The 25437-nt window shown below is 38.0% G+C and overlaps 1 protein-coding gene across 2 annotated transcripts in view; it reads right to left on the bottom strand.

The window, feature by feature from the left end:
• LOC18444703 (DNAse I-like superfamily protein) overlaps positions 1–25437 on the bottom strand; it is an 81112-nt gene that overhangs the window by 17146 nt on the left and 38529 nt on the right. Inside the window, exons 8-13 of one of the 2 annotated variants that reach the window (XM_006854867.4) lie at positions 19924–20014; positions 11770–11862; positions 11566–11598; positions 11375–11484; positions 10664–11301; positions 9731–10476 (exon numbers count right to left, since the gene is read on the bottom strand). In XM_006854867.4, the coding sequence (XP_006854929.3) occupies positions 9731–10476; positions 10664–11301; positions 11375–11484; positions 11566–11598; positions 11770–11862; positions 19924–20014 (1711 nt within the window). Of the gene's footprint in view, positions 1–9730; positions 10477–10663; positions 11302–11374; positions 11485–11565; positions 11599–11769; positions 11863–19895; positions 20015–25437 lie in introns of both variants that reach the window. The other variant, XM_088866358.1, reaches the window with a different exon arrangement.

Here is a 25437-nt window from a genome sequence, read left to right on the forward strand (position 1 = left end):
CATTCTGCTCTATTAAGGGTCATACTCTCAATGAGGCCATAAGTCCCTACATAATTTGGCTACATGAAAAGTTAGCCACCATGAAAATTGGTATCAGAGTGTGCTTCAGTGACCATGGTTGGTGATGTTGGACCCTATAGCATGTCAATCACCTAGAGGGTTGGATTAAATCACGATGAAAGGGGTCCAAGATGGTCATAGCTTGCTATTAAGCTAAGTTCCTTAAAACGAATTGTTTAAGGACCCTAAGTATTCTTTAACTAATCATCGGTGTTGGTTTCAAATACAGGTACCCTACCACCTTGGAGGCTCAGATCAATAATGGAGGCCAATGTGGAAGAGCTATGTAAAGCCTTTGATGCCCTTACTGGAGGGAGGGTTCATGGACGGGCACAAATCCTTCACAGTCACCTACAAGGTGAGTCTAATAACCCTATAAGATGACATGGCCTGTTTTAAAAAGGTATGGTATAACTCCACGTGTGGCCTAAACACCAACCCATACCATTAGGGTTCCACAGCTTAAGGTATTCAAAGCAATGTTCTTTGACATGGAATTGTTGGGGTTATGTGGCCATTTAAAGGCCTTACAAGAGCATGTAAAATTATGACTAGCCATATGATAACTCCAGTGGGAGTACAGTCCAAAAGATTATGGTCAACAGGGACCGAAGTTGGCAATATTGATGCAAAGACTCAAACTAGGCATGATGAGCTAGGCCACTTGAGTATTAAAACTTAAGATACTTGGGCACAGAGCACAACTACGAAGGGTTAGCAGGATTACCCCTTGATGAAGTCGGAGATGCCCAGGGTAGTTAGCCAAATCCTCATCATGACCATCACACAGCATGTACATATGATAGCCGTATTGGGAAGTGAACACCATTAAAGGTGTTGCATATACATGCACGATAGATAACCCCCATGCACCAATTGCGCTATATGTGCATAGGTCTGTGCGACCCAGGCCTGTCCCTAGGGGGAACTTGTAATCCATAGACTAGGATTATGTCCCCTCACTCATTGGCTGGCTTTGGTAGCCCAATCATGAACCTCTGTGATGCATTTTGGGTCATGGGAACTACTGAGCCAATTTGAGAAAAAGAGAGTTGTTCATGGTCTCTAGTAGAAGATAGAATGCCTCAGTATTTTCGTATTTTCTTTAACAAAGTTGGATCCAAATCCCATAATTAACTTAAAAATAATTAATTTGACTATAAATGATTTTTAGATTGATAAAATCATTTTTTAATAGTCAAGATAGTTTATTTTCTGAAAAAAGATTTATAAATAGGCTTAATCTGAACTTTCAGTATTAAATTATTCAGAGAGAAATTAAATAGTAGACGTTTTCTAAAAATCATTTCATTAATTTTAAAAATATTAATACACATGGTGGCCCAATATACTCCATGGCCCCCACCAAATTAGAGCATATGGGGAAGTGCATGGGGACCACTAGAGGCCCCATCGATGGCACACCCCACATTGTCCATAAACTTCCCATTTTGTTAAGACATGCAATTTGTCATTCAATTGATTGACTTGAAAAGGGAAGTTCTCTGAAATGAAAAGATTTTTTGACTTTTCAAATAGGCATGTGTAAGAGTATAAAGAAAATAAAAGGAAAGAGTATTGCATTCTTCTCTAAACTATATATTTGATGGGATAAGGTTAAAGAAACTGAGAGATAAAGTTCTAGCACCTTCCATTAGATCATGATCGTTGATGTATGGATTGTAAGGAAAATATCTCTCACCCCATAGGTCTCCATTGATCAATGGTCAAGATCGAATCTCCATAAGGATGGCTAAACCCTAGAAACCCTAACCCTAACCCTAACCTAAGGTCTATAAAAGATCTCTATGGCGGACCATCCCTCTACACGCAACAAGACTCTCTCTCTCTTTCTCCCCTAGATGGCACACCACCTTCTCTCTCTCATCTCTCTATCTCTCAAGCTCTCTAAGGAACCCAAGGGAGGGGGGGGGGGCACACCTAAAAGGGGCATGCCCCTTACATTGAGAAAAGAAGAGAGCCAGTGTTCCACATGCTCTCATCCATTGTACGGTTTTAGCATTAGCTTCCCATAGTTTGTGAGATCTAAGAAGAGACCATGATCCTGTGCACCATCAGAGGAGGAGACCCGTAGTAGGGTGTATCAAGTCCAATTGAGGTAATCTTTTGGAATCTTGTTCAATTTACTGCACTTTATGTTTCTTGCTCACAAGATCAAGTTTACACAATTTTTGTTTGCATAATAAAGAATTGTTAAAGTGGCAGCTATTGAGAATCCTTGGCATTCTTTGTGTTTTTATTGATTTTTATAATGTATTTGGATACTTGTAAGTGATCCTGGTAGTGAAAATAAGAAAAACAAAGGAAAATTACAATTAATATGCACTTGCACAAGTTACATACTACTACTTTCATGACAGTGGCCAAACCAATGACGTTATTAGTCCAACTAGACAGGCCTGACAGAATCGGTTCACCTATCAAACAGGTCATAAAATTTGAAAAAGGGGAAAATACAAAAAAAAAAAGAGGAAAAATTAGAGAAAATATGGAAAGAGAAAGAAAAATATGGATATTACAAAAAACATAAGGATATTATTAATCAAAAGTGAGAATGGACCTTCATGTTCCAACAGTGAGAGAGTGATGCAACATAATGGGGTTAGACCGAAAAAGGGGGCTAGGGAATATCCACCTAGTATGACTGGGGAGAAGAGGAGATTTGGCAACTTGCAAGAATACTGAAGGTATAACTCGACCTGTGGTAAGGCTAGAGTGAGACCCTCCTCCTGAGAGCCACATGAGGAAGCATTCGTCATGGTGATTACGTGGGACATGACAACCTAGCCAAGTATGGTGGAAGTGGCAAACTTGACTATGGGAGCATGTAGTGTTTCAAAATCCAACAATGTGGATGGGGAAATGCCGATCCGAACCATTGATTTAGACTACGAACCAGTCCAGACCATTGTTCAAAAAAACGGACCGCCCAACCCCTAGGCGGTTCAGAAGGCCTGAGGGCAACCCCCAGGCTTAGGCGGCCAAACTGGGCGGTGGTCCCTGGGAGCACCTAGGCGGTTCTGAGCCTAGGCGGCTGCTCAATGCTCAGACCTAAGCGGCCGCCTAAGGCTTAGGTCCCGCCCAGAGCCGGAAAAGTACCTTTTTATTTTTATTTTGTTTTTCAAGATATAAAAGTTTAGAATGATGGGTTTTAGGTTCATTTGAAACCTAAACCCACAAGAACCCCTTTTAGAGAGAAAGAAACATCCAAAAAACTACATTTCATTGGATCGAATCATCGAAGTGTTTCTCAAAGTTTGGAGTTCGAATAACTATAGTAAGTGCATTTTTTAGATTGCTTCTTTTATTTTGAGATGTCTTCTTCAGGAGTTAGTCAGAGTGGAGATCCGGGTTGGAAATATGGATACAACACGAATCCAAATGAAAAAAATTGCGTTAGATGCAATTTTTGAGAAAAAGATACAAAAAGAGGAATAAATCGATTTAAGAAACATCTTGCCAGTATTAAAGGGGATGTTGCCTGTAAGGACCTAGATCTTCCCGGCATAGTGAAGTGCACGGCGAGAGAAAGAAGGAAAGAGAAGGAGCGCGGCAGTAGGCGCGCACGGCAGTAAGCGCACGTGGCGGTAAGAAGGGAACGTGCACATTGGTAAGAAGAGAAAATGCACGATGGTAAGAAGAGAATGCGCGCGGCTGTAAGAAGAGAGAAAAAGAGTGCCACCAGGCGCGATGCCGCCGAGCCATGCATGCCCCTTAGGTGCCATTTGTCCTCTGCATGCTATTTCCACTCGCTAGTCCTATTTGTATGAAACATGTGTGCCACCTGGCCAACTAAACCTGCCATCTCCCATCCTAGAGATATATAAGCCTTTCTCTCTCTTTCCCCCACGCCATGCTCATTTCTCACCCTTGAAAGCCAACTTCCAGCCCTTTTTAGCCATTGTGGAAGAACTTGGGGTGAACTTGAAGGGGGACTGTGTGAGGGATTTGGGGACACCATTGTACACCAAGTAAGTGGATCAAACACCTTGCATGTCTTTCGTTATGCAAGCATGAAAATAAGCTTGAGGTTAAGATTGAGTATACATGTGAATTGTGAAAACAAATGTGGTTACATGTGTCTTGTTTTTCCAGAAAATTTGGGCTTCAATTGCATGATAAAATGAGCACTGAAATTCTTTTCGTTGGCCATGAAAATTTGTGAAATGGTGTTCCTATGCATCTAATGTAAGATGAAAAAGGTTTCATGTTGATAACTATCATAAATTGAAAGTATTCGATTGTTCTTTGAAATGTGCAATGACTACAGTGTGAATTTCCAGGGAAATTACAAGTTTTTGTAATGAACTTTTGACTAATCAAATGATATCCAAATGGCTCCAAATCACATCCATTTGAAAGATACATGTGTCTACTTTGATTTTGGTGTTTAAGCTCAGTTGAAATTCCTGCTAATTTGGAAGCTATGCTTCGATTTGTGAGAGCATGTCACTGTTATCAGATTTCAGCAGATTTCAGAATTTCATTCCTGTTGTCTTGAGATTTTGACAGACCAAATGAGGTCCAAATGCCTTCAAACCGCTTTTATTGGAAAGATATGTGTTTCCACTCGAACTTTGGTTTTGAAACCATCCCAAAATTCCCCATAATTTGGGAGCTATACTTCTGTTGGTGTGGTATGTCACTGTCATGAATCGCTGCAATTTCCAGAAACTGTTACTCCTATTGTGTTGAGCTTTTAACTGGTCAAATGAGGTCCAAATGCTCTCAAACCACCTCCATTTCAAAGATGTGTTTACTCAAAAATTGGTTTTGAAACCATATCAAAATTCCATATAGGTTGGAAGTTACACATCTGTTTATGGAGACATGTTACTGTAAGAATTGCAGAAATTTCAGAACTGTAGTCAGCCCCTTTTGCACTAAACTCATGATTGATCAAATGATGCTCAAATAGCTTCCAATTTCCTTTGATTAAAGGATATATAGATCTATTTCACGTTGATGTTTAAATTGAGTTGAAATTTCTTATGAATTGGATACTATACCTCCATTCGCATATGTATATCACCGATGGGAATGACAGTGAATCCCAAACTGTTGTATGATTCATAAAAAGTTGTGCACCGATTCATATGTTTCTGAATAAAACTTAAACCCCTTCATAAAGAAACTGAAATTATCTGTCATAAAGAACTGAATATGCATGTTTATGATACTATGAATGCGCCTAAATTCTTGAATAGCAAAGCATGAGTGAATGAATGCTTGAGCATGCATGTATACATTTGTGATTAGATGTGTTATGATATGACTATGATACTGTTACGATATGATTGTGATACTGACCACTGTGCAATGGGACATCCCTTGGTAGTGGGATACTGTTATGATATGACTGTGATACTGACCACTATGCAATAGGACATCCATTGGTAGTGGGATACTATTATGATATGACTGTGATACTGACCACTACGCAATGGGACATCCATTGATAGTAGGATACTGTTATGATATGACTGTTATACTGACCACTATGCAATGGGACACCCATTGGTTAGGGGATACTGTTATGATAAGAAAGTTATGCTGGCAATTATGATCTTACCCCAACCCCAATGATAGGAATGGGGCCAGGATGTGAATGTGAATAACAGAGAGGGTCGCGCCCCCTGAATCTATAAGGGCACTGATATCTGAATTATACTTTTTCTTACAGTGCTAATGTTTGGTGATGCATGACTCCACATTGTGACTACTGTATAAATTTGGGTGGCGAGGTTGGAAATGTCTATAAATGCCATTATATATAGGCTGGAATGCAATGGTGCTGATCTACTTGCTGGGCTTTTAGCTCATCCCTTTTATTTTCATTTATGTAGAGTGATAACCTCAGACTCTTGAGAGCGAGCAACTGGACATTTGTGGCAGGCGATTAAGGCTCGGTGCATGGAAAAGGAACTTCTTAATAGTAAGTGTTTGGTGGTTGTGCCACAAAGTTGTTTTGATGAAGTGTTGTAATCTTGTTGTCAGGCCTGTAGTGCCTTGAACATAATTGTAAAGAATTTTTGGAGAATGTATAAATATAAAATGGTTTTATGGTTTTATTCTGTTCAGTTTTGTGTGGAGCATGGTGAATGAGTTTTATTTTCTTTCGTGGTTTGTTGGGATTCGGCATTTCTAAACGTGTTGAGCCACTCCCACCTGAGTGGCGTTCGCCACCTCCGGTCGCGATCCTGCAGTCTGGCGCCGTCCGGCATGTACGGTAAGGGTCAAGGGGCAGCGTCGTGATATTGCCCCTTGTAAAAATGTTCCTGAAGCTATCAAAGAGGAGTAATCAATCTATAAGTTATGTAAAACAAAAACAAGAACAAAATCCTTGTCATAGATCTATTTCTATTTCTGCTACTTCTAGAAGAAGTGATCTGGGTTTGAAGTATGGGTACAACCCAAAACCAAATGATAAAAATTATATAAGGTGTAATTTTTGTGAAAAAGATACCAATGGCGGTATTAGCTGATTCAAAAACAACCTTACTGGTGTTAGAGGTAATGTTGCTTCTTGTACAAAGGTTCCTGAAGCAGTTCGGGATGAGATTAGACATTTTCTGAATTTTGAAGAACCAGAAAAGGATGGAAATAAGCCTTGTTCTATGCAAGTATCTTCTCTAGGTTCTAGTCGGAGTGGTGATCCGGGTTGGAAGTATAGCTATAAGACGAATCCAAGTGATAAAAATCGTATTAAATGTAATTATTGTGGAAAGAATACTAATGGGGGCATTTATCGGTTTAAAAAACACCTTGCGGGTATTAAGGGGCATGTTGCCCCGTATAAAAATGTTCCTGAGGCTACCAAGGAGGAAATTATACAATATTTGAGTTCAGAGAAGCACAAAGAAAAAAGTAGAGCAGCCAAAACTCCTACGACCTCATCTGCACATAATGCACATACTAGTAAGAGGAAGGTAGAAGAAGAGAAGGAGGAAGAGGCAAATTCAGAAGAAACAGAGGAGGACAACCATTATATTGAAGAGGGAGATGACTCTGATGATGATGGCCTCCACTCTGATGTATATGATGAGGTTTGCCCGATTGATATTCCCTCTGATGATGATGATGACGACAACTGAAGACTCTTGCCTCTTGGTGCTGAGTGTTGAGTGTTGAGTCTGTTAACTGTTGTGTTGAGTCATGAGTGTTGACTTTTGTTAGACTGTATATTTTCTAAATTTCTGTATATTTTTGTTGTGTTCAGTGTTGACTTTTATATCCTACACTTGTATGGTTTTACTTTTACAGTTTACTATTTTAACAATATGGATTATCAAAATTCTCTTCTCGACGTCTGATTTTTTTTTTTCAACTTGGAATATGGTATATTGGTAATTTGGTATGTTTTATACTTTTTCTGAAATAGGCAGCCACCCAAGTTCTGAGCGCTCGCCTAAGCACTGGGCGGCCTAGGCCCCTCAGGCCGCCTAGGACCCTCCTAGCGCTTTTTGATACACTGATCCAGACTGACCCAATTCCTTGTTGGTACCGCTAACCAGTCTTCTCTTTGGACTTGCCTGGTTCTGTCAGGGAACGGGGCAAGTTTGTCAAGGTTTGGATTGATGGCTCAACACACTATTTTTTATTTTTTTCATTTTTACTTTTTCCAGTTTTTCTTTTATTTTTTATGGACCAAATCACACTATGGAAAATCAGTCCAGTTTGCTTACTAGAGGCAATTTGCCAATTCGAACAAGATTTCAAGAAGTCACTTAGTTGCTCCAGGTTTTCAGACACTCGGGTGTGTGTGGACAAACTTGGTGGCAGCAATGGACCTGATCAAGGGAGAGATGGACTTAGCAAGGGGCTCTGTCCATTACAAGTAGGGTGTAAGACGAGTATCCGATGAGGACGTCAAAGTTATGGTGGGGGTGGCATGACAGACCCCTTTACTTAGTGCCAGGTTTGCAGGCTAAATAGGTCAAGAAGAACCCCTTAACAACAGAATATTTTGTAGAGGACCCACAAATCTTCTACGAACCTGTGCTACTTGGGACTGTTTAGATATCTCTCCTTGGGGGTCAGTTCATTCAACCGACAAACCTAAATGAGGAAGTGTACCTTTAACTTTGACAGCCCTTGGTGCAAAAATATGGCTATAGTTGGTGGGACTCGGTGAACCACAAAGACCAAGAAGTTAATGCTTAGTTGGTTAAACAAATGCACAACAACCTGATGGAATATGGGCATGGACCATGTTGAAAATGCGGCTGACAACACACCCGGCTGGGTAGGATGTGTTGACCTTAATGGTCAGGTGAGGGATTCAAATTTGAAATGTGTAATTGCCTGAGGAATCAGCTAGTGCAACAGCCATGATGGGTCATGTGAAAGTGAGTGAGTGCACATGTAGTGGGCTGAATGGATACTAAGAGCTGTGTAATGACCAAGCACCAATAGTAATGACCCGAGAAGTGGGCTGCCAAACTCTTAAACCCCCTTAACCATGTGGGTTGTCCTCCTAACCACCTCACCAAGTGGTGGGTAGTAATTTGGCAAAGGCCTTAATGGAAGGATAATGTGTGGGTGAATACACAGGAAATATAAACCTGTTGCTTGGACACATGAAGGTGATCAGTGGATTATACAACCAAGTGTACAAAGCCATAAGAGCAGGTTATGGCCCTCGGTAGATGATGTGCGTGCCTTGTGTGACTGGTTGCTCTTCCTGTATGTGTTTGTGGAACACTGGCCTTGCCTTAGTCCAGATTTGATTTAGGCTTGGGGGATGATGTCTTGGCTAAGTTAGCCCCAGTGACATCAGACACGCTGACGATTATCTAGAACCATCAAAAAAAGAAAAAAACAAAACAGAGAGCCACATGATAAGCACCTATCAAGCATAACCCTTAGAATGTTAGAACTCCAAAGCATGAAGTCATACAGTTATGTTCATTCTACCAAACAACAAAAACAAAACTCTCCATCTCCTCTGCTACCAGAATCAGCAGCTAGAAAATCCATACAAAAAGAAAAAACCTGAAAAACCAAAAAAGATTAAACTCTACATGCTCCAATGACTACAACGCAGCAGTAGTAGAGATCACCTGTCCATTCCTCACTCTCACAAGGACTTATCGGAGAGTACTTCCACATTGTGAAGAAGAACAACACAAAGGTATTTATGAATGATGAACATGCAAAATTTCCACTAACGCATTCAACTTTTATTTTGATATTCAAGGACATTTATTGTTTTTAAATGTTCAGCTCTTTGATATTTTTCCAGTACTAAGAAGTATTGGATTTCCAAATGCTTAGACAGTTATACACTCATGTTTAGTGTCAGAAGCTTTTGCTACACATGACATTTAATAATAATAGTATGCTTGCTGAACAGTCAGAAGACAAAAATGACCAAGATCATGCAGCCACATGATGACACACGTCCCCACCCTCAAGAAAGAATCCAACAAATAGGCATGATATGGCAAATCAATAAGATTTAGGTCAACATTCAACTGAAACTATCATTTGCCACTGTATTTGCTCACATTGTACTTGGAGCAAATAGTCCACGAACATTTAGGAACAATAGCTAAAGAAAGTTGAGCTTTTAACTGAACCAGATTATAGATTATTGGAAATGAAATAATAAATAGAATCACAGCATCAAACAGCCATAATAAACTACCTCAACTTCTGTGTATGCACTTTTAAGCTTCAAGTTATGTTCGAGAAGAGTGCATTCTGCATTTCCTGTTGCTGCTTCTATTTCTGTTGAGGTCCACAAAAATGGATCGTAAGGGACTGTGTCTGATTCCACAGGCCCAGGTTCTATGGAAAAGGGATCCTCCAATACTTGTACGCTCCCCAGATCCACATTTGATTGAAGAGAAGATGCTGTGTTAAGCTCCTGGAAATTGGAAGCTCCTCCTTTCATGGATAAAGAATCTGATCCTGAAAGCTCTAAAATAAACTCATCTGCAGATTCTGATTGTACCATCTCTTTGGACAACGATTCAAAGAGGTTCCCCTCAACTCTCGAGTCATGAATCCTGGCACCCTCAGTAATAGAAGAATCTGGTTCTGACAAAAGCTGCTGGTTTTCTTGATCACAAATTACTGGTGAATCCTGGTCAAGTCCATTTGTGAAAACAGATTTTGCAAATGGGAATTCTTCCTCTTCCACATGTGAATATGGGGTTTCCAGTTCACTGTTGGAACTCACAGACTCATTCATAGGTTTATTAATGTTACTACCAGACAGCTGGATTGATGCCTGGTCCACGATATCATCAGTTGAAGTACATGCATCTGAAATATATTTCCCAAATGAGGTTACTTGATGAGAAGGTGGAGGGCTGGTATCATCCTTCAGAATATTTGATTCTAACGAGCGATTCGTGTTTTCTTTGGCAAGAAAGATTCGACAGTCACCTGAAATGGATGTAATATTAGAGAGCCTACAGGGTCAAGCAAAATTAAAATCTAGAGCAAATTTTCATAGATCTAGTATTAATAAAATGGTGCTTCATTGAAGTTCAACTTTTCAAGTGAAGTATATAATATCCTCTCTTTTGTAAGGGTACCTTCTCTTTTCTTTCCTGAGGAACATGTATCTTACCTTCTCTAGAAAAGGAAGTTTGACCATCATTCAGATTTTGTATTTCATCGCATTTCTGAACATTTTTTAGCACTGTTGATGGTGCAATACTTCCCCTCACTTCAAATGATGGACATGAATTTCTCTGGGGCAGCTCATGGTTTTGAGAGGAGAGATCTGAGTCAACTGATATATCCTCTGAGATATTTATATGAGCATGAGAGTCCAATTCGTTTCCGCAAGACGATGCTTTTGTACAAGTTGGATACTTCGCCTGAATATCTACAGTTCCCACAATAAATGCATTGCCGCTGGTCTTCTCATTGTCATTTGGTGCTACTTCAAAGCGTTCAAAGGAACCTGGTTGACCTCTATTATCTTCATTATGTCCTTCAAACAAAACCTTTTCGCTTCTTCCCTCTGAACATGCATCTGACATTTTTTGATTCTCATTATGATCTTGCTTCCCAAGGCCTTCTTTGCCAGTTTTTCCTTGCACAGAAGAATCAATCCTTTCGAGGGGAAGAGAGTTGTCTCTTAAAGATGAATTTTCCAGACTACTTTTACATTCTACAAAGGGAAACCCCACCTTGATATTCACCGCCATTTCAGGAGTCTCTGAATATCCCTGAGAAAAATTAGGAAAGGGAGCTGGACTCCTGCAGAAAAATGAAGGAAATTAAATCTTCAAGTTCGTAAACAATTGAACCTAGATAAACACAATTTTCTTGCCTGGAGCTGAAATTGGGTGCAGAACCACGGTTAAAATTGGGCATTGGATCATAGAGACGAGCTGAAAACTGTCCCGAAACCTGATTCTTTGCCAGTCCAGATAAACTTAACTGCAGAGGTAAATATTATGAGAATACAGTTATCCCATTGAAAATGAAAACCATATATAAATTCTCAGATTGATTACATACCTTCTGCTCAGATATGAATTTGTACAGTGGACTCTGAAAGAAGACAAATGAAGTTAAGAAACAAGGCAAGTAATGAAAAGAACAGTATCCAGTATCAAACCTAAGGGGCCTACTACCAACAGAATTAAGCATATGCCACTGTTTCAGAATGAGGCCTCTTAAGCAAACAGTATCTAAAAGGAAAAAACAAAAGCTCATTATTGCCTTAGGGGTGCAGTTGAAATCTCCACAGATAATAACCGGAGCATCATCCCAAAGGTTTGAAACCTCTTGTGCGCGATTCAGCAGCACTCTAACCTGTTAGAACAGATTTAACTTTAGTTGTTAAAATGAAGTGATGCCTATCACAAAATCAATGATAGAGAGATAGAGGAAATTCTAAAACCAAAAAAGCATTGCAAGCAACAGCAGGTCAAGCACTATTAATTCAGGCACACAACTACCTTAAAACAAGGATGGCATTTTGGATGTGCGGGAAAACTCCGCAAGACTTACACAAGTTACTGGGACTCGAAGGAAGCTGAGTTCAGAACCAAACACATGGGAACAAGCCAAGTTCGGCCAGTTCCCAATGTTTTATTATTTCTTATTCCCAATGTTTTATTATTTCTTAGCTTGGCTTCGACAAAGCCTCTATAGACTCAGCCAAATCCGTTAGCCCTGACTCGAGCTTGGGCCCCTAGCAAGTCCTACACCATGTCCACGTTTTCCGACACTGGTTTCGCATCTATATATTGCAGATTATCTAAATGGAAAAGTTCATTTGCCTAACACTATACGCAATGATGCGACTTTTTACATACTACATTGCAAGAAATAAAAAACATAAGAAATGAGAAGACAAAAGGAAATCAGATGGCACCACATGACAAAGACCATTGCAACACAGTGCCTAATGAGAACCAAGGTCTTCATTAAGCCACCAAATCCAAGGTTGCTTCTCCAAAACGGCATATATTTTAACAAGGAATCCAAGGCTCCATTTGGGAGCATGGAATTTAAGACGTACCATTAATTTCCTCTTACACACATTGAAGAATGACAGGCTTGTCAGCCTTTTTTTTCTTTTGAGAACAGTTATAGTCTTGCAAGCTCGAAACACCACTATTCATGTGGGAGGGTACTTTGTAGAACACCTGCTTGTTGCTAAAATGCTAATGAAATGCACATCACCAAAAGGGGCCAAAAAAAAAAAAGAAGAATTATTCCATTATCCTAGTGCTTTAAAAAGGCGCCAATCCGAAATGGAAATTGCCGATCGGGAATTGCCAGTGACCAAAACGATTCTTGGTTGGTATCGGCGATTCATCAATCTCAATACAATATATTGTTTAGTTTTTATAACGCAAAAGTGGGCCGAATTAGTATCCCGTGCAGGTCTCTAAGAGGAGTAGGAGGCTCGAATTCTCACAGCACCCCCTTTTATTTTAAACTAGCGCTTGTTTTGCATCTCCAAAGCCACATACCTAAGTTTAAACCACCTAACCAAGCTTTCTTAAGCATAAAAAAAGGAATTTTCTTTTTTTGGATAAAGTTGACTATTTATATTGATAGAATATAGAGGATACAATATCGTGAGCAAGAACAAAATTTGGCCTTCCCCAGAACTGGGTGGCCTATACAAACCCTTAAGAGGGCCAGGAAATTAACCACAAAACAGAAATCCTAAGCTAGACTGTAGGCCCCAATGAGGGGGGAGGTTGGCTCCCTCCCTAACTAGAGCATCCGCCTCTGTGTTAGATTCTCTGAGGGTATAACCAGGAGATATTGATAGAGGAGCAAATGTGGTGAACCTCTGCAAAGATATTGTTTAGTCTCCACGGGTACAGGGCAGAGCCTGAGGCCCAAGCAATGGTGTTACTAGAGTTCCCTTCAACCAGCACTTGAGAGTGCCAGTGACCAAACCGATTCTTGGTTGGTATCGGCGATTCATCAATCTCAATATAATATATTGTTTAGTTTTTATAACGCAAAGGTGGGCCGAATTAGTATCCCGTGTAGGTCTCTAAGAGGAGTAGGACGCTCGAATTCTCACAGCACCCCCTTTTATTTTAAACTAGCGCTTGTTTTTCATCTCCAAAGCCACATACCTAAGCTTAAACCACCTATCCAAGCTTTCTTAAGCATAAAAAAAGGAAATTTTTTTTTTTGGATAAAGTTGACTACTTATATTGATAGAATATAGAGGATACAATATCGTGAGCAAGAACAAAATTTAGCCTTCCCCAGAACTGGGTGGCCAATACAAACCCTTAAGAGGGCCAGGAAATTAACCACAAAACAGAAATCCTAAGCTAGACTGTAGGCCCCAATGAGGGGTGGAGGCTGGCTCCCTCCCTAGCTAGAGCATCCGCCTCTGTGTTAGATTCTCTGAGGGTATAACCAGGAGACATTGATAGAGGAGCAAATGTGGTGAACCTCTCCAAAGATATTGTTTAGTCTCCACGGGTACAGGGCAGAGCCTGAGGCCCAAGCAATGTTGTTACTAGAGTTCCCTTCAACCAACACTTGAGAGTTCCAGTTGGGGTCGTATTTCCAGAGGCCCTCAAGCAAGGCCCTGGCCTCGGCATAAAAAAAGGATGTTAGAGCTAAGAATCAAACCTAGACATGTTTGGCAAGGCACCAGGCATCCTAGCCACTAACGTTGCTGTAATATATGCACATAAATCATATAATATACATTATATTCAATACTCATAAATCATATAATATACATTATATTCAATATTTATAAATCATATAATATACATTATATTCAAAAGGGCATTAGCAAAAAACAAGCACGTCATAAAACTTGGCAATATAATAAAAATAATCAGAACTTAGTAGAATATGAAAATGCTAAGAAAAACGATAAGAAAAACACTAAGAAAATAATAAGGTTAAACTTAAGGCATCTTGTAATCTATACAATAAACTGAGAACAAGAGAAAGTGAAAAAGATGTCTTCAAACTAACAAAAATGAGAAAGAAGAAGTGTAGGGATCTAAACCATAATAGATGCATTAAGAGTGAGGATCAGAAGGTCTTGTGGAAGATGATGAGGTCAACACAAGGTGGAGAGTTTATTTTAAAAAATTGTTAAATGACGAACACAATGGAAACATAGGGCTAGGAGGAATCTTTGGCAAAAAATAAGTGCAGAAGTCAAAGATACATGCGCAGGATTAGGATATCTGAAGAGAAAGACACTTTGAGGAGTAGATGGTATCTCGATAGATGTTTGAAAGTGCATGGGGGAGTTGGAAGTTCACGGGAGAGATTAGCATATGTTGGCTGACTACGTAGTTCATTAAGGTATCAAGAACAAAAAATTGCCAGAAGAATAAAGGAAAAAACAAAGGAGACATACAGAATTGTGCGAACTATCAAGGGATCAAACTTATGAGCCACACTATAAAGTTGTCGGAAAGAGTGATTGAGCAACCACTAAAGCATAAAATGAGTGTAATAGAAAATCAATTCGCTTTTATGCCAGCGAGGTCAACAATTGAGGCCATTTTCTTACTTAGACATCTATTGAGAAGTTCAAGGAGAAGGGAAAAGACCTCCATATAATCTTTAATTTGGTGGATGTTGGAAAAGAATGGAGTCCCTGGATGCTATATTGACATGGTGAGAGATATGTACAAGGGAGCGGTAACTAGTATGTAGAAAACTAGTAGAGAGACAAGTGTGTTTTTTGTGACAATAGACCTACATCAAGGGCCAGCATTGAGCCCATATCTCTATGATTTAGTTACAAACGAGTTAACTAGGCACCTATAAAATGAGGTACCGTAGTGTATGTTCTTTGCGCTTGACATACTTTTGATTGATGAGATTCGAAGCAGTGACAACGCAAAGTTAGACCTTTAGACGGATGCTCTAGAATATAAAGGTTTTAACGAATGCTCAATAAAACAGATTCGAGCGCCTAGGCAGTTTGGGTACCTGGCCGCCTAGGCGGGCGCCCAGGGACTGGGTGCCCTCACCAAAATCAAACCCCCCCTCCACCCCAAACATAAAAAATAGGGGAGTTCTTAGGGCATGGTTTATACCCTTTGGGAGTTTTTAGGGCAATTTTAGAGCCCCAAACTCCTCGTGATCATGAAATAGACGAAAACATAATAGTACAACAATACAATACTACAATGAGTACAAGCACATAACATATTTACTGATGAGACAATCAAACAAGTCTCAAAGAGATTGTAACTTGTAAGTTGTAAGACATTAAAATGCTTGAAATCCCGAATGTCATTGTACGAAACTAGAAGCCCATACTAGAAACGAATCAACTCTACAGTCATACACAAGTCAACAAGGCAAAATCAAAAAAAAAATACATCAAGTCATCATTCATCAACCAAACAACTCTATGGCATCAGCAGCGTCACCGCTCATGGTGTTCAATAGGATCATAAGACTTAACCCATTAAGATATCATATAATTAATTATTTATCAAATAAACTAAAACAAAAAACAATTGAATATCAAAATAAGATACATTGTACAAAAAAGGAATCAATTATTCATAAAAGAATACAATATATGCTCAATTTAATCGTCCAAGTGCGAAAAGAATCAATCTTTTAACTACAAACATGTAAATATATCGTAAAAGAAAAAAAACGTAAAAGAAAAAACGCATGATACATAACATAATATGTTGTAGCAAAATAAAATCAAAACCCTCTTTTAAATATGATAATACTTGAAATATGTCAAAATCAAATTGATGTCGGTACAAACCTCGTCTACTGGGTCGCCAAAAGTTCTCAAAATCAACTATTAGAAGCTCCAAATCCACCCACGAACTATTGCCTTTGTTTTTGGAAGAAATCAAAAAAATAAAAAATTTATCTATCTTTCAATAAATGACAAATGAGTGATTTTTGAGGGATTTTTCTCACCCTAAAGGCGACGGATTTTCTATTGGGGGTTTAAAATACCCCATAAAACCCTTTTCCCCCCTTTTTAGGGCGAAAAATTACATATTTTACCCTCACCTGAGGGTTTTTTTGTACTACCCACAAGTTGTCATGAAGCGATGCCTAGGCGGGTGCCCAGACATTAGCGCCTAGGCGGTGCCTAGAAGCAAAACGCATAATGCACATGCCCAGATTGCGCCTATGAGTTTTTAAAAAGTTTTCGCCTAAGTGGCAGCCTAGGCGGTTGGGCAACCGAATTTTCAAACATTGGTTTTAACAAGTGCATTTTCGGTGACAATAGCCTTTTATCAACGGTCAACATTGAGTCTATATCTCTTTGTTTTAGTTATGGACGAGTCAACTAGAAACCTATAAGGCGAGGTACCGTGGTGTATGTTCTTTGTGGATCACATGCTTTTAATCGATGAGATTAGAAGTAGTGACAACACAAAGTTAGAACTTTTGAGGGATGTTCTAGAATCTAAAAGTTTTAAAATTAGTCAAACTAAAACAGAATATATGGAATGCAAGATTAGTAATAATAGGAGTAGAAACAACGAAGTCGTTCAGACTGATGATCACGAAATACCTAAAACAAAAAAATTTTGTTACCTTAGATCGATAATCTAAGAAAATAGAGAGATTCAGGAAGATGTCGCACATAGAACTAAAGTTAGGTGGGCGAGGTGGACATGTGCATTCAGAGTTTTATGTGATCGCGCATATACCAATGAAGCAGAAGGAAAAGTTCTCTAGGATAACTGTGATACCAGCTTTGCCTTATGGGACGAAATGTTGGGCGGTCAGAAACAACATACTTATAGGATGAGTGTCGTTGAGATGAGGAAGTTAAGATGGATGAGTGGCAAGACAAGAAAGGATAGAATTCGAAATGAATACATTCGAGGGAACTCAGGTGTGGCATCAATAAGCAATTAGATGAGGAAAAGTAGACATAAGTGGGCAGGCCATGTACACCGTCAACTCAATACAACACTAGTTCGAATATGTGATTTAGTTCAAGTGGAAGGCTCTAAAAGGGCAAGGGAAAGGCCCAAAAGGACATGGATGGAAGTTTTGAGAAAAGATATGGGAACTTATGGTCTTACTGAGGGTATGACCCTTGATAGAGCACAATGACAGCACATGATTCATGTAGCCAACCCCAAATAGTTGGAATTAGGCTCTGATGATGACGATAATTTCAGTATCTTATTATATTTTTTCTTTTTTGACTGGATTGCCGATCCATCCGATCCAGATCTGAATCGATGGGTGCATGATTCACTTCACTGATTCGTTTTTTAGAACATTCCTTTATTCTCGAGGAAGAGGAACTTCAAATATATGAATATGAACACTTAGGTCTAAATCTTTTCAGGATTTTCCCTAAAAGTAACTAGGATAATTTCTTTGATATAATCGCTAAGTTATGAAAATGAAGACTATGATAATGAGAAGAACTAATACACATAATATACTAGCACTAGACTCTGGCCACCAAAACTCATCTCCAGGAACCTTGCAGTGGATATGTGTTCCACTACCAAAAATCCACAATGCTTGCCAAATGATAGCTAATGCAAACTTGTCACTTAGCCTGCTTCTTGATTTTTTTTTTTTTTTTTTTTTTTTGCACGTTAACACTTATCATGTTCCTGCTTTTCCCCCACAAATGTTCCATGGAAAATCCTAGCAGACAAACGTTTAAGATAGAGAAACACAATCGACTTAGGTATCACGTCAAAAAAATAACCTCTGATGGGGAGTAGTTCACATGGGCCTAGATATGTGCTCGACATGCATAGACCCAATGAAAAGACACCAGCTTGGAACGATTGACATTTTGATTATCACTAAATAGCAGGTCATGGAAACATTTTTTGGCTCTTGACGAACCCTACAAAGCCACAAAAGACATATCACCAATGGCGGCTCCAACTACCTAGGGTCTAAGAAACTTGAAAGGGCGACTAGCCCCTATTCATAATCCTAGCACCATGACTTTGATTTGATTTGTGATGATTCAATCCAGTATGAGGATAAAATAAGAATGACTCCAACTATATGAGTTTGGTAGTCACCAGTAACACAATTGACTAAGTAAACTATTTGTTTTCTACAACAATCAATAAAAAAAGGCCTATTCTTAAAGAGCAGAATTTCCCTTACAATGGCCTTCAGTCTGAAAATAACATAAAAATGTTTCTTTGCATAAATTTGCACCAAGAATTGGAAGGTGAGAGGCCTAAATTGTTTAGAAGCCCCCAAATAGGATGGGTAAAGATGAAAGTGAATTCATCACATGTGTAGAATGATTTTGTTAAAGGAATTTGCATGCGGTAATTCAAGCTGCGAGCATGGTTTTAATCTACTATGTGGGGTGGAGAAGAAGGGAAACAGTTTTCTTTTTCTCTTTTTTTTTTTTTTTGTTTTTTTTTTTGGGGTGGCGGACAAAGAAGGGAAACAGTTCAAGCTCTCAATATCTCGAAAATACTGCCACAGGTTGGGTTACAGAATATTACCACCTTTCAAAGCATATCCGTCAACTCCCACAGAAAAAGAAACACTTATAACGGATACACATAGATGGTGAAATCAGAGTTTCAATACAGAAGTAATATTCACTTAGTAAACTAGCAATATCCCCAAGCCTATACACAGTTGCATTAGGGTCATATTAACAAAAGCAAGATCATGAACTAAACATTCTAAGCACTAATTTCTTTCCGTTGGTAGACATCCAAATATTCATTGCTCCGAAACCGACACAATATTGTTCTTACCTTGAAAAATAAACTGAAACCATCCTGCTAGAAACAAGAACAAGATACAAGGTGTAAATTAATGAAGCGTACAAAAGCATGTGGGAGTTGGAGAAGGGCAAGAAAGCAAGCATTCAGAATAATACAAATCAATGGTATAGAGAGCTTCATGATGTGAATGTTCATTTATCATATCTGTCAGAATTCTAGCTGCCAAATTTTGCCTCCAAAATTTACTTTCATCATGTTTGGATGGCAAAGAATTTTTAATCCTTCAAATACAAGGAAAAAGTCATATAGCAACGCAACTTGAATATGTTTAAAGCTTTTACACACTGCAAGACAAGATACTACAAGAAGGATTGCCAACGAACGACACAAATATTTGATGTATAACTGCATTAGAGAGTTGCCATTAAAACGGTATTTTTCATCATCAAGATCCAATAAGAAACAAGTCACAATGCACACCTGAAGACTAGTATAACTTCATGAAAATAATTTCTGGGTTGCATTCCAATGAGGGGCAGCACGAAATATGGGTGCACTATGCTTATTCAAATCAAAAGTTAAACTGGATGCACTATGCTTATTCAAATCAAAAGTTAAACTAAACTAGATATGTAAAAGATTACTCAAGGAAACGCCTACATTGTTCGTCTACTACTTGGAGAATAACCTGTCCAAGTTTGATATCTCCTCTATTTGGATTGTAAAGCACATGAATGTTACAAACCACAACTTTGTTTGCTCCTTTTGGTTTTGATAAACTGCATGAAACACATTTTTGAGATTATAAACCATGCATAACATAATGTCCATAGAGAAACTTAAAAGACAGAAACTCTGTTGTCCTCATATTTAACAGAAATTATTGCAGCAACCAGTAATCTCTATGAAATTTGAACAAATGTAAAAAACGATTCATTCACAAGTTTGAAAAACATATAAATAGACAAACTATAACTATGATAACTTCTAAAAATCAATCTCAGTTCATGGGGAGCTAAGGATGATGCATTTTAATGCTCCTCTATTTCAAAGATATTAGTGCCAGATATGTAGCCCAGCAGTAAAACAGGACAAAACCTACCAAGTGTAAAACAATTTAAGAAAAGAAAATAGATAAGAAATCAAGAATGTTTCTTGGAAGGAGGATAACTAATCAAGAATACAAAATTGATTTTAAGAGGAACCAAGGATATGTACGTTATTACATCAAAGGTCGGCAGCAGGAACTTGCAACTCACTTCTACTTATCGTATAAGCATAATTTCTTCACGTGAAAGATAGAGGTCATCAGATGAATCATATATCATATGAATCATATATCATAGGTCTACCTATGGGTATAGTATCCTTGCATGCATATATTCATAGACATTTTAAGAATTGATCCCATTTTATATTCCCAAAGGTAAAAATGAGAGAAATATCACACTCAATTCTGTTAACTTTGTTACATTAACTTCAAGATCTGCTTCAGTTTGGCTGGAGAAGAGAAGTGCTTTTCATATTTAGATTTTGATCGTCTTATTAAAAGATATCTCAAAAATATTAAAATAAACACAATAGAAAATAAAAAAATATAAATCTTAAAAATATAAAAATATAAAAATATAAAAATATAAAAATATAAAAATATAAAAATATAAAAATATAAAAATATAAAAATATAAAAATATAAAAATATAAAAATATAAAAATATGGAATATTTTCAAAATAACATTACATTTATTTTCTCTTTTCCTTTTTTTCTCACTTTTTTGGCTTTAGTGTTTAGGTGTATTATTGGAGAGAAACTAGTAAATAAATTTAGCATAAGATGTGTGGCACGAAATATGTTAGTTACTGTAGAGATTAACATCTTATCCAAGAGGAAGATTAACATATTCCCATATTCAAGAATATACTAAATCAACACATATGCTTTTGTCGAAAAAAGATCAGTTTTGTTAAGATTAACATAAATTACTTTGGTAAAAAGATTAACATAACCCCAGTAGTTCTCCAAAATCTCTAAACCTTGTGAAACTTAACCCCGTTAGAGTATCAACAAATTAGAAGAGTGGATGGGAAAATTAATAAAATACCAAGTGAATTGAAGTATGCTTTGCTTTTTCTAAGGATAGGCTTCAAATTGGAGTCATAATCCTTTGGCCAAATCGCGTTAGTAAGATATCAGTGGTAATTTTTCTTATGCTGGGAGAAGACAAGGAGGGAGGCACACTAGACTTTTGGTGTGAAAAGAACTGGACAACAAAGAATATATTCAAACAACTCGTGTTACATTGGGGCCACGACTTTAAAAAACTGCCCCTGTACAAATACATATTCCCAAATATTACATAAAACAAGAAGAATATACATAAAGCAAACCTTCTAACTTAAAACAAACCAGTCAATACTTCTAACACTCCCCCTCCAGTTGTTTAAACAAGTACAACTTGCTTCTTAGTTAATCAAGCCTCTCCCTTGATAAACCTTTTGTGAATATATCCGCAATTTGATTTTCTATACTAATGAATTTGCTTCAACCTCTTCAACAGTTATCTTTTCTCGGATAAATGCTATTCAATCTCAATGCGTTTTGTCGTATCTTGAAACATTTGGTTTGCAGCAATCGCTAAAGCACTTTTATTGTCGTAGTAGATAGAAGACCTACCAAACTTATAACCCAACCAAGATATGAGACTACGAACCATGTATCTCTACCACTGTTCTAGCAAGAGCCTTGTATTTTTCTTTAGTGCTTGATCTTGCAACCATTTTCTATTTTCTACTCCTTCAAGATATTAAAGTATGTACCAAAAAACACAATAACCCGAAACTGATTTTCTAGAAGATTTCCTGTCCAATATGCATCTAAATATCCATTTACAGACCCCAAATCCAAACTCACTTGTTTATTTTTCTTATACAACCCCTGCTGATGGAACCTTTTACATACCCATAATCTTTTTCAATGCCTCCATGTGTATGGTAGTTGGTGCATGCATGTATTGACATACCTGATTAATACTGTAACGCCCTTGCCATACTTCTGTATTTTTCTGGATCTAACAATGGGTAAGCACATAATCCTCTATTTAACGCTATTGGACTATGACAAGGTTTACAACTCCACATATTGGGCTTTTCTAGCATATCTAAAGCACATTTATGTTATGAAAAACGAATTTCACTATAAGAACAATCCACTTCAATTTTAATGCTACTGGAGTACGACAAGGTTTACACCTCAACATATTGGGCTTTTCTAGAATATCTAAAGCATATTCATATTTGTGCTATCAAAGGCGAATCTCACTACAAGAACCACTTCAATTTCTAGGAAATACCTCAATTCCCTTAGGTCCTTCATTTGAAACCTTTCATTAAGGAACTCCTTTACTTCATTTATTATCCTCATATTGCTTCATGAAACAATAATGTCATCCACATATAACAAAATAACAGCAATGCTTCTCACCTTTCAAAAAGAATAGAGAATTATCATTGGTTGATCGAATAAAAGCTCTCCCTTTTACTGCATCATAAAAACTGTGGAACCAGGTTCAGGGTGACTGCTTCAAGTCATATAGGGATCTATTTAATTTACAAACATATTCAAATGGGTTTGCTTCATTGAACCAAGGTCGTTGTTCCATATATACTTCTTCCTTAATCCTCCGTATAAGAAATCATAGTTAACATCCAATACATAAAGTGGCCAATCATGCATGAGGGCAAGAGATATAACAAATCTTACGGCAACAATTTTAACAACTAGACTAAAACGTTCATCATAATCCAAGCCATGTTGTTGGTTAAATCCTATTGCTACAAGTCTTGCTTAAACCTTTCCACGCTCCCATCAGGTTTATATTTCACTTTGTATACCAATTTACAACTCACAACATTCTTGTCTCTTGGCCTTCATACAATGCACCAAGTATGGTTAACATGCATGGCTTGTATTTCTTCAGCCAGGGCTCTAATCCACCTCTCATTGCTTCTAACTTCAAAGAAATTTCTAGGTTTTTTTATCTTTGTCATTTCACACATAACAAAGGAGACATCAATACAAAGTTAAAACTTTGGAGAGATGCCTTGGAATCCAAAGGTTTTAAAATTAGCCGGACTAAGACAGAGTATATAGAATGCAAGTTTAGTAATAATAGGAGTAGAGATGAGGAAGTAGTTAAGATTGACAGCCAAAAAGTACAAAAAAAACCGCACTTGCGATATCTTGGATCGATAAAACAGGAAAATGGAGAGATTGAGGAAGATGTCGCAAAAAGAATTAAAGTTGGGTGGGCGAAGTAGAGATGTGCAACCAAAATTTTATGTGATCATCGCATACCAATGAAGCTGAAGGGCAAGTTATATAGGACAACTGTGATACCAGCTTTGCTCCATGGGGCGGAATGTTGGGCAGACAAAAAACAATATACCCATAAAATGAGTGTAGCAAAGATGAGGATGTTGAGATGGATGAGTGGCAGTACAAGAAGAGATAGAATTTGAAATGAATCCATTCGGGAGAATGTAGGTGTGGCACCAATAGGCGACAAAATGAGAGAGAGTAGACTTAGGTGGCTGGCCATGTGTGGCACCGACCAAGTACAGCACCTGCTAGGAGGTGCGAATTAGTTCAACTGAAAGGACTGAAAAGGACAAAAGATAGGCCCAAAAGGACGTGGTTGAAAGTAGCCTAAAAAGACATGGGGACTTATGGCCTCAGTGAGGCTATGGCCTTTAATAGAGCAGAATGGCGGACCAGGATTTGTGTAGCCAACCCCAATTAATTGGGAAAAGGCTATAATGATGATGATGATGATTTCACAGATAAACACCTGAAAATTATGTGTGAAACATCCTTAGCAGAGCAGCTGAGTCATCTTTCAATAGGCCGTTTCACTCTTGATCTTATCAAACTAACTTTATTTTGCTGCTCATTCTTGTGCAGTCCTCTATCTTAAGGTTGTTGGAAATTTAGTAAACTTTGCTGTAAGTTATGAGGTTGTTGTCCAATCTTTGACCTTTTTGATATACAATTATATATTTGCAGACTTGTTTATTTTGCACTTCTTCATTGGTATCAAAGACATGCTAAAAATCTTCTCTTGTATCACACAGAGCCTCTTCATGGATACTTTCGTCAATCTGGCTATCACCTTCTAGTTTGTTTCAGTCACGTCTCCATCTGCCCCTTTTATTTCAACGCCATCTCCAATATAATCAGAATCATTTCTCTTCTTTGCTATTTTTCTGCAGAGTTTTTGAATTTTCCGACTATCATAAGCTGGTGATGGACTCAGTCATCTAGAATTTTATTTCCTAACCTGCATCACATGCAAACATTTGCTCTGGAGCACACTATAAGCGCCTTTCATCAATTCATCAAACAGAACATGCCTAGAAATTAACATCCTTTTCAATCTAGGATTGTAACATCTATACCTTTTATACTCATCAGCATAGCCAACAAATATGTACACTTCAACCTTTGGGGAGAGCTTATTTCTTTAGCTGCTATCTATATGCACATATGCATAGCATCAAAAGGACTTCAACAAAGAATAATCTGGATGTTTCAAAAATACTCGATAGGGCCTGATCCCATTAAGAGCACTTGATGGCAGCCAATTATTAAGGTCTACAGCAGTATGGAATGCCTCAGTCTACAAGTACTTGGGCACAACACTAGAAAAAATAAGAGAACACTACCTCATTAATATGCTGATTCTTTCTCTCAGCAACTCCGTTTTGGGCTGGAATATGGAACAAGACCCTGTTGTTCTATCCCATGTTACTTTAAGTAGCTTTTGAAAGCCTGAGACGAATACTCTCCCCCTCCATCAATATGAAAAAATAAAATTGGTTTATCGTAATGTTTTTTGATAAATGAGTTAAACCTCATGAACACCCCGAATGCATCATATTTGTCTTTGAGAAAAAACACCTAGGTATAACACCCATGTGTGTTTGAGAAAAAACCCTCATAAATGTAAATAATAATAAGAAGAAGAAGAACAACAAACAGGTGCAGGAATCCATGCATCAGAATGAATTAACTCAAACGGTGAAGTCCTTTTATTACTTAAAGATAAGGTAAGTTCAGAACTTTTGGCCAACTAACATGCATAATAAATAAACCGACTAAGATCTTTAACACTGACGGTACAACACAATCATTACAAAGTTTAT

This window comes from Amborella trichopoda, chromosome 5 (assembly GCF_054954075.1).
Source record: "Amborella trichopoda isolate Santa Cruz 75 chromosome 5, AtrichopodaSantaCruz75HAP2 v2.0, whole genome shotgun sequence".
Lineage (NCBI taxonomy): Eukaryota > Viridiplantae > Streptophyta > Magnoliopsida > Amborellales > Amborellaceae > Amborella > Amborella trichopoda.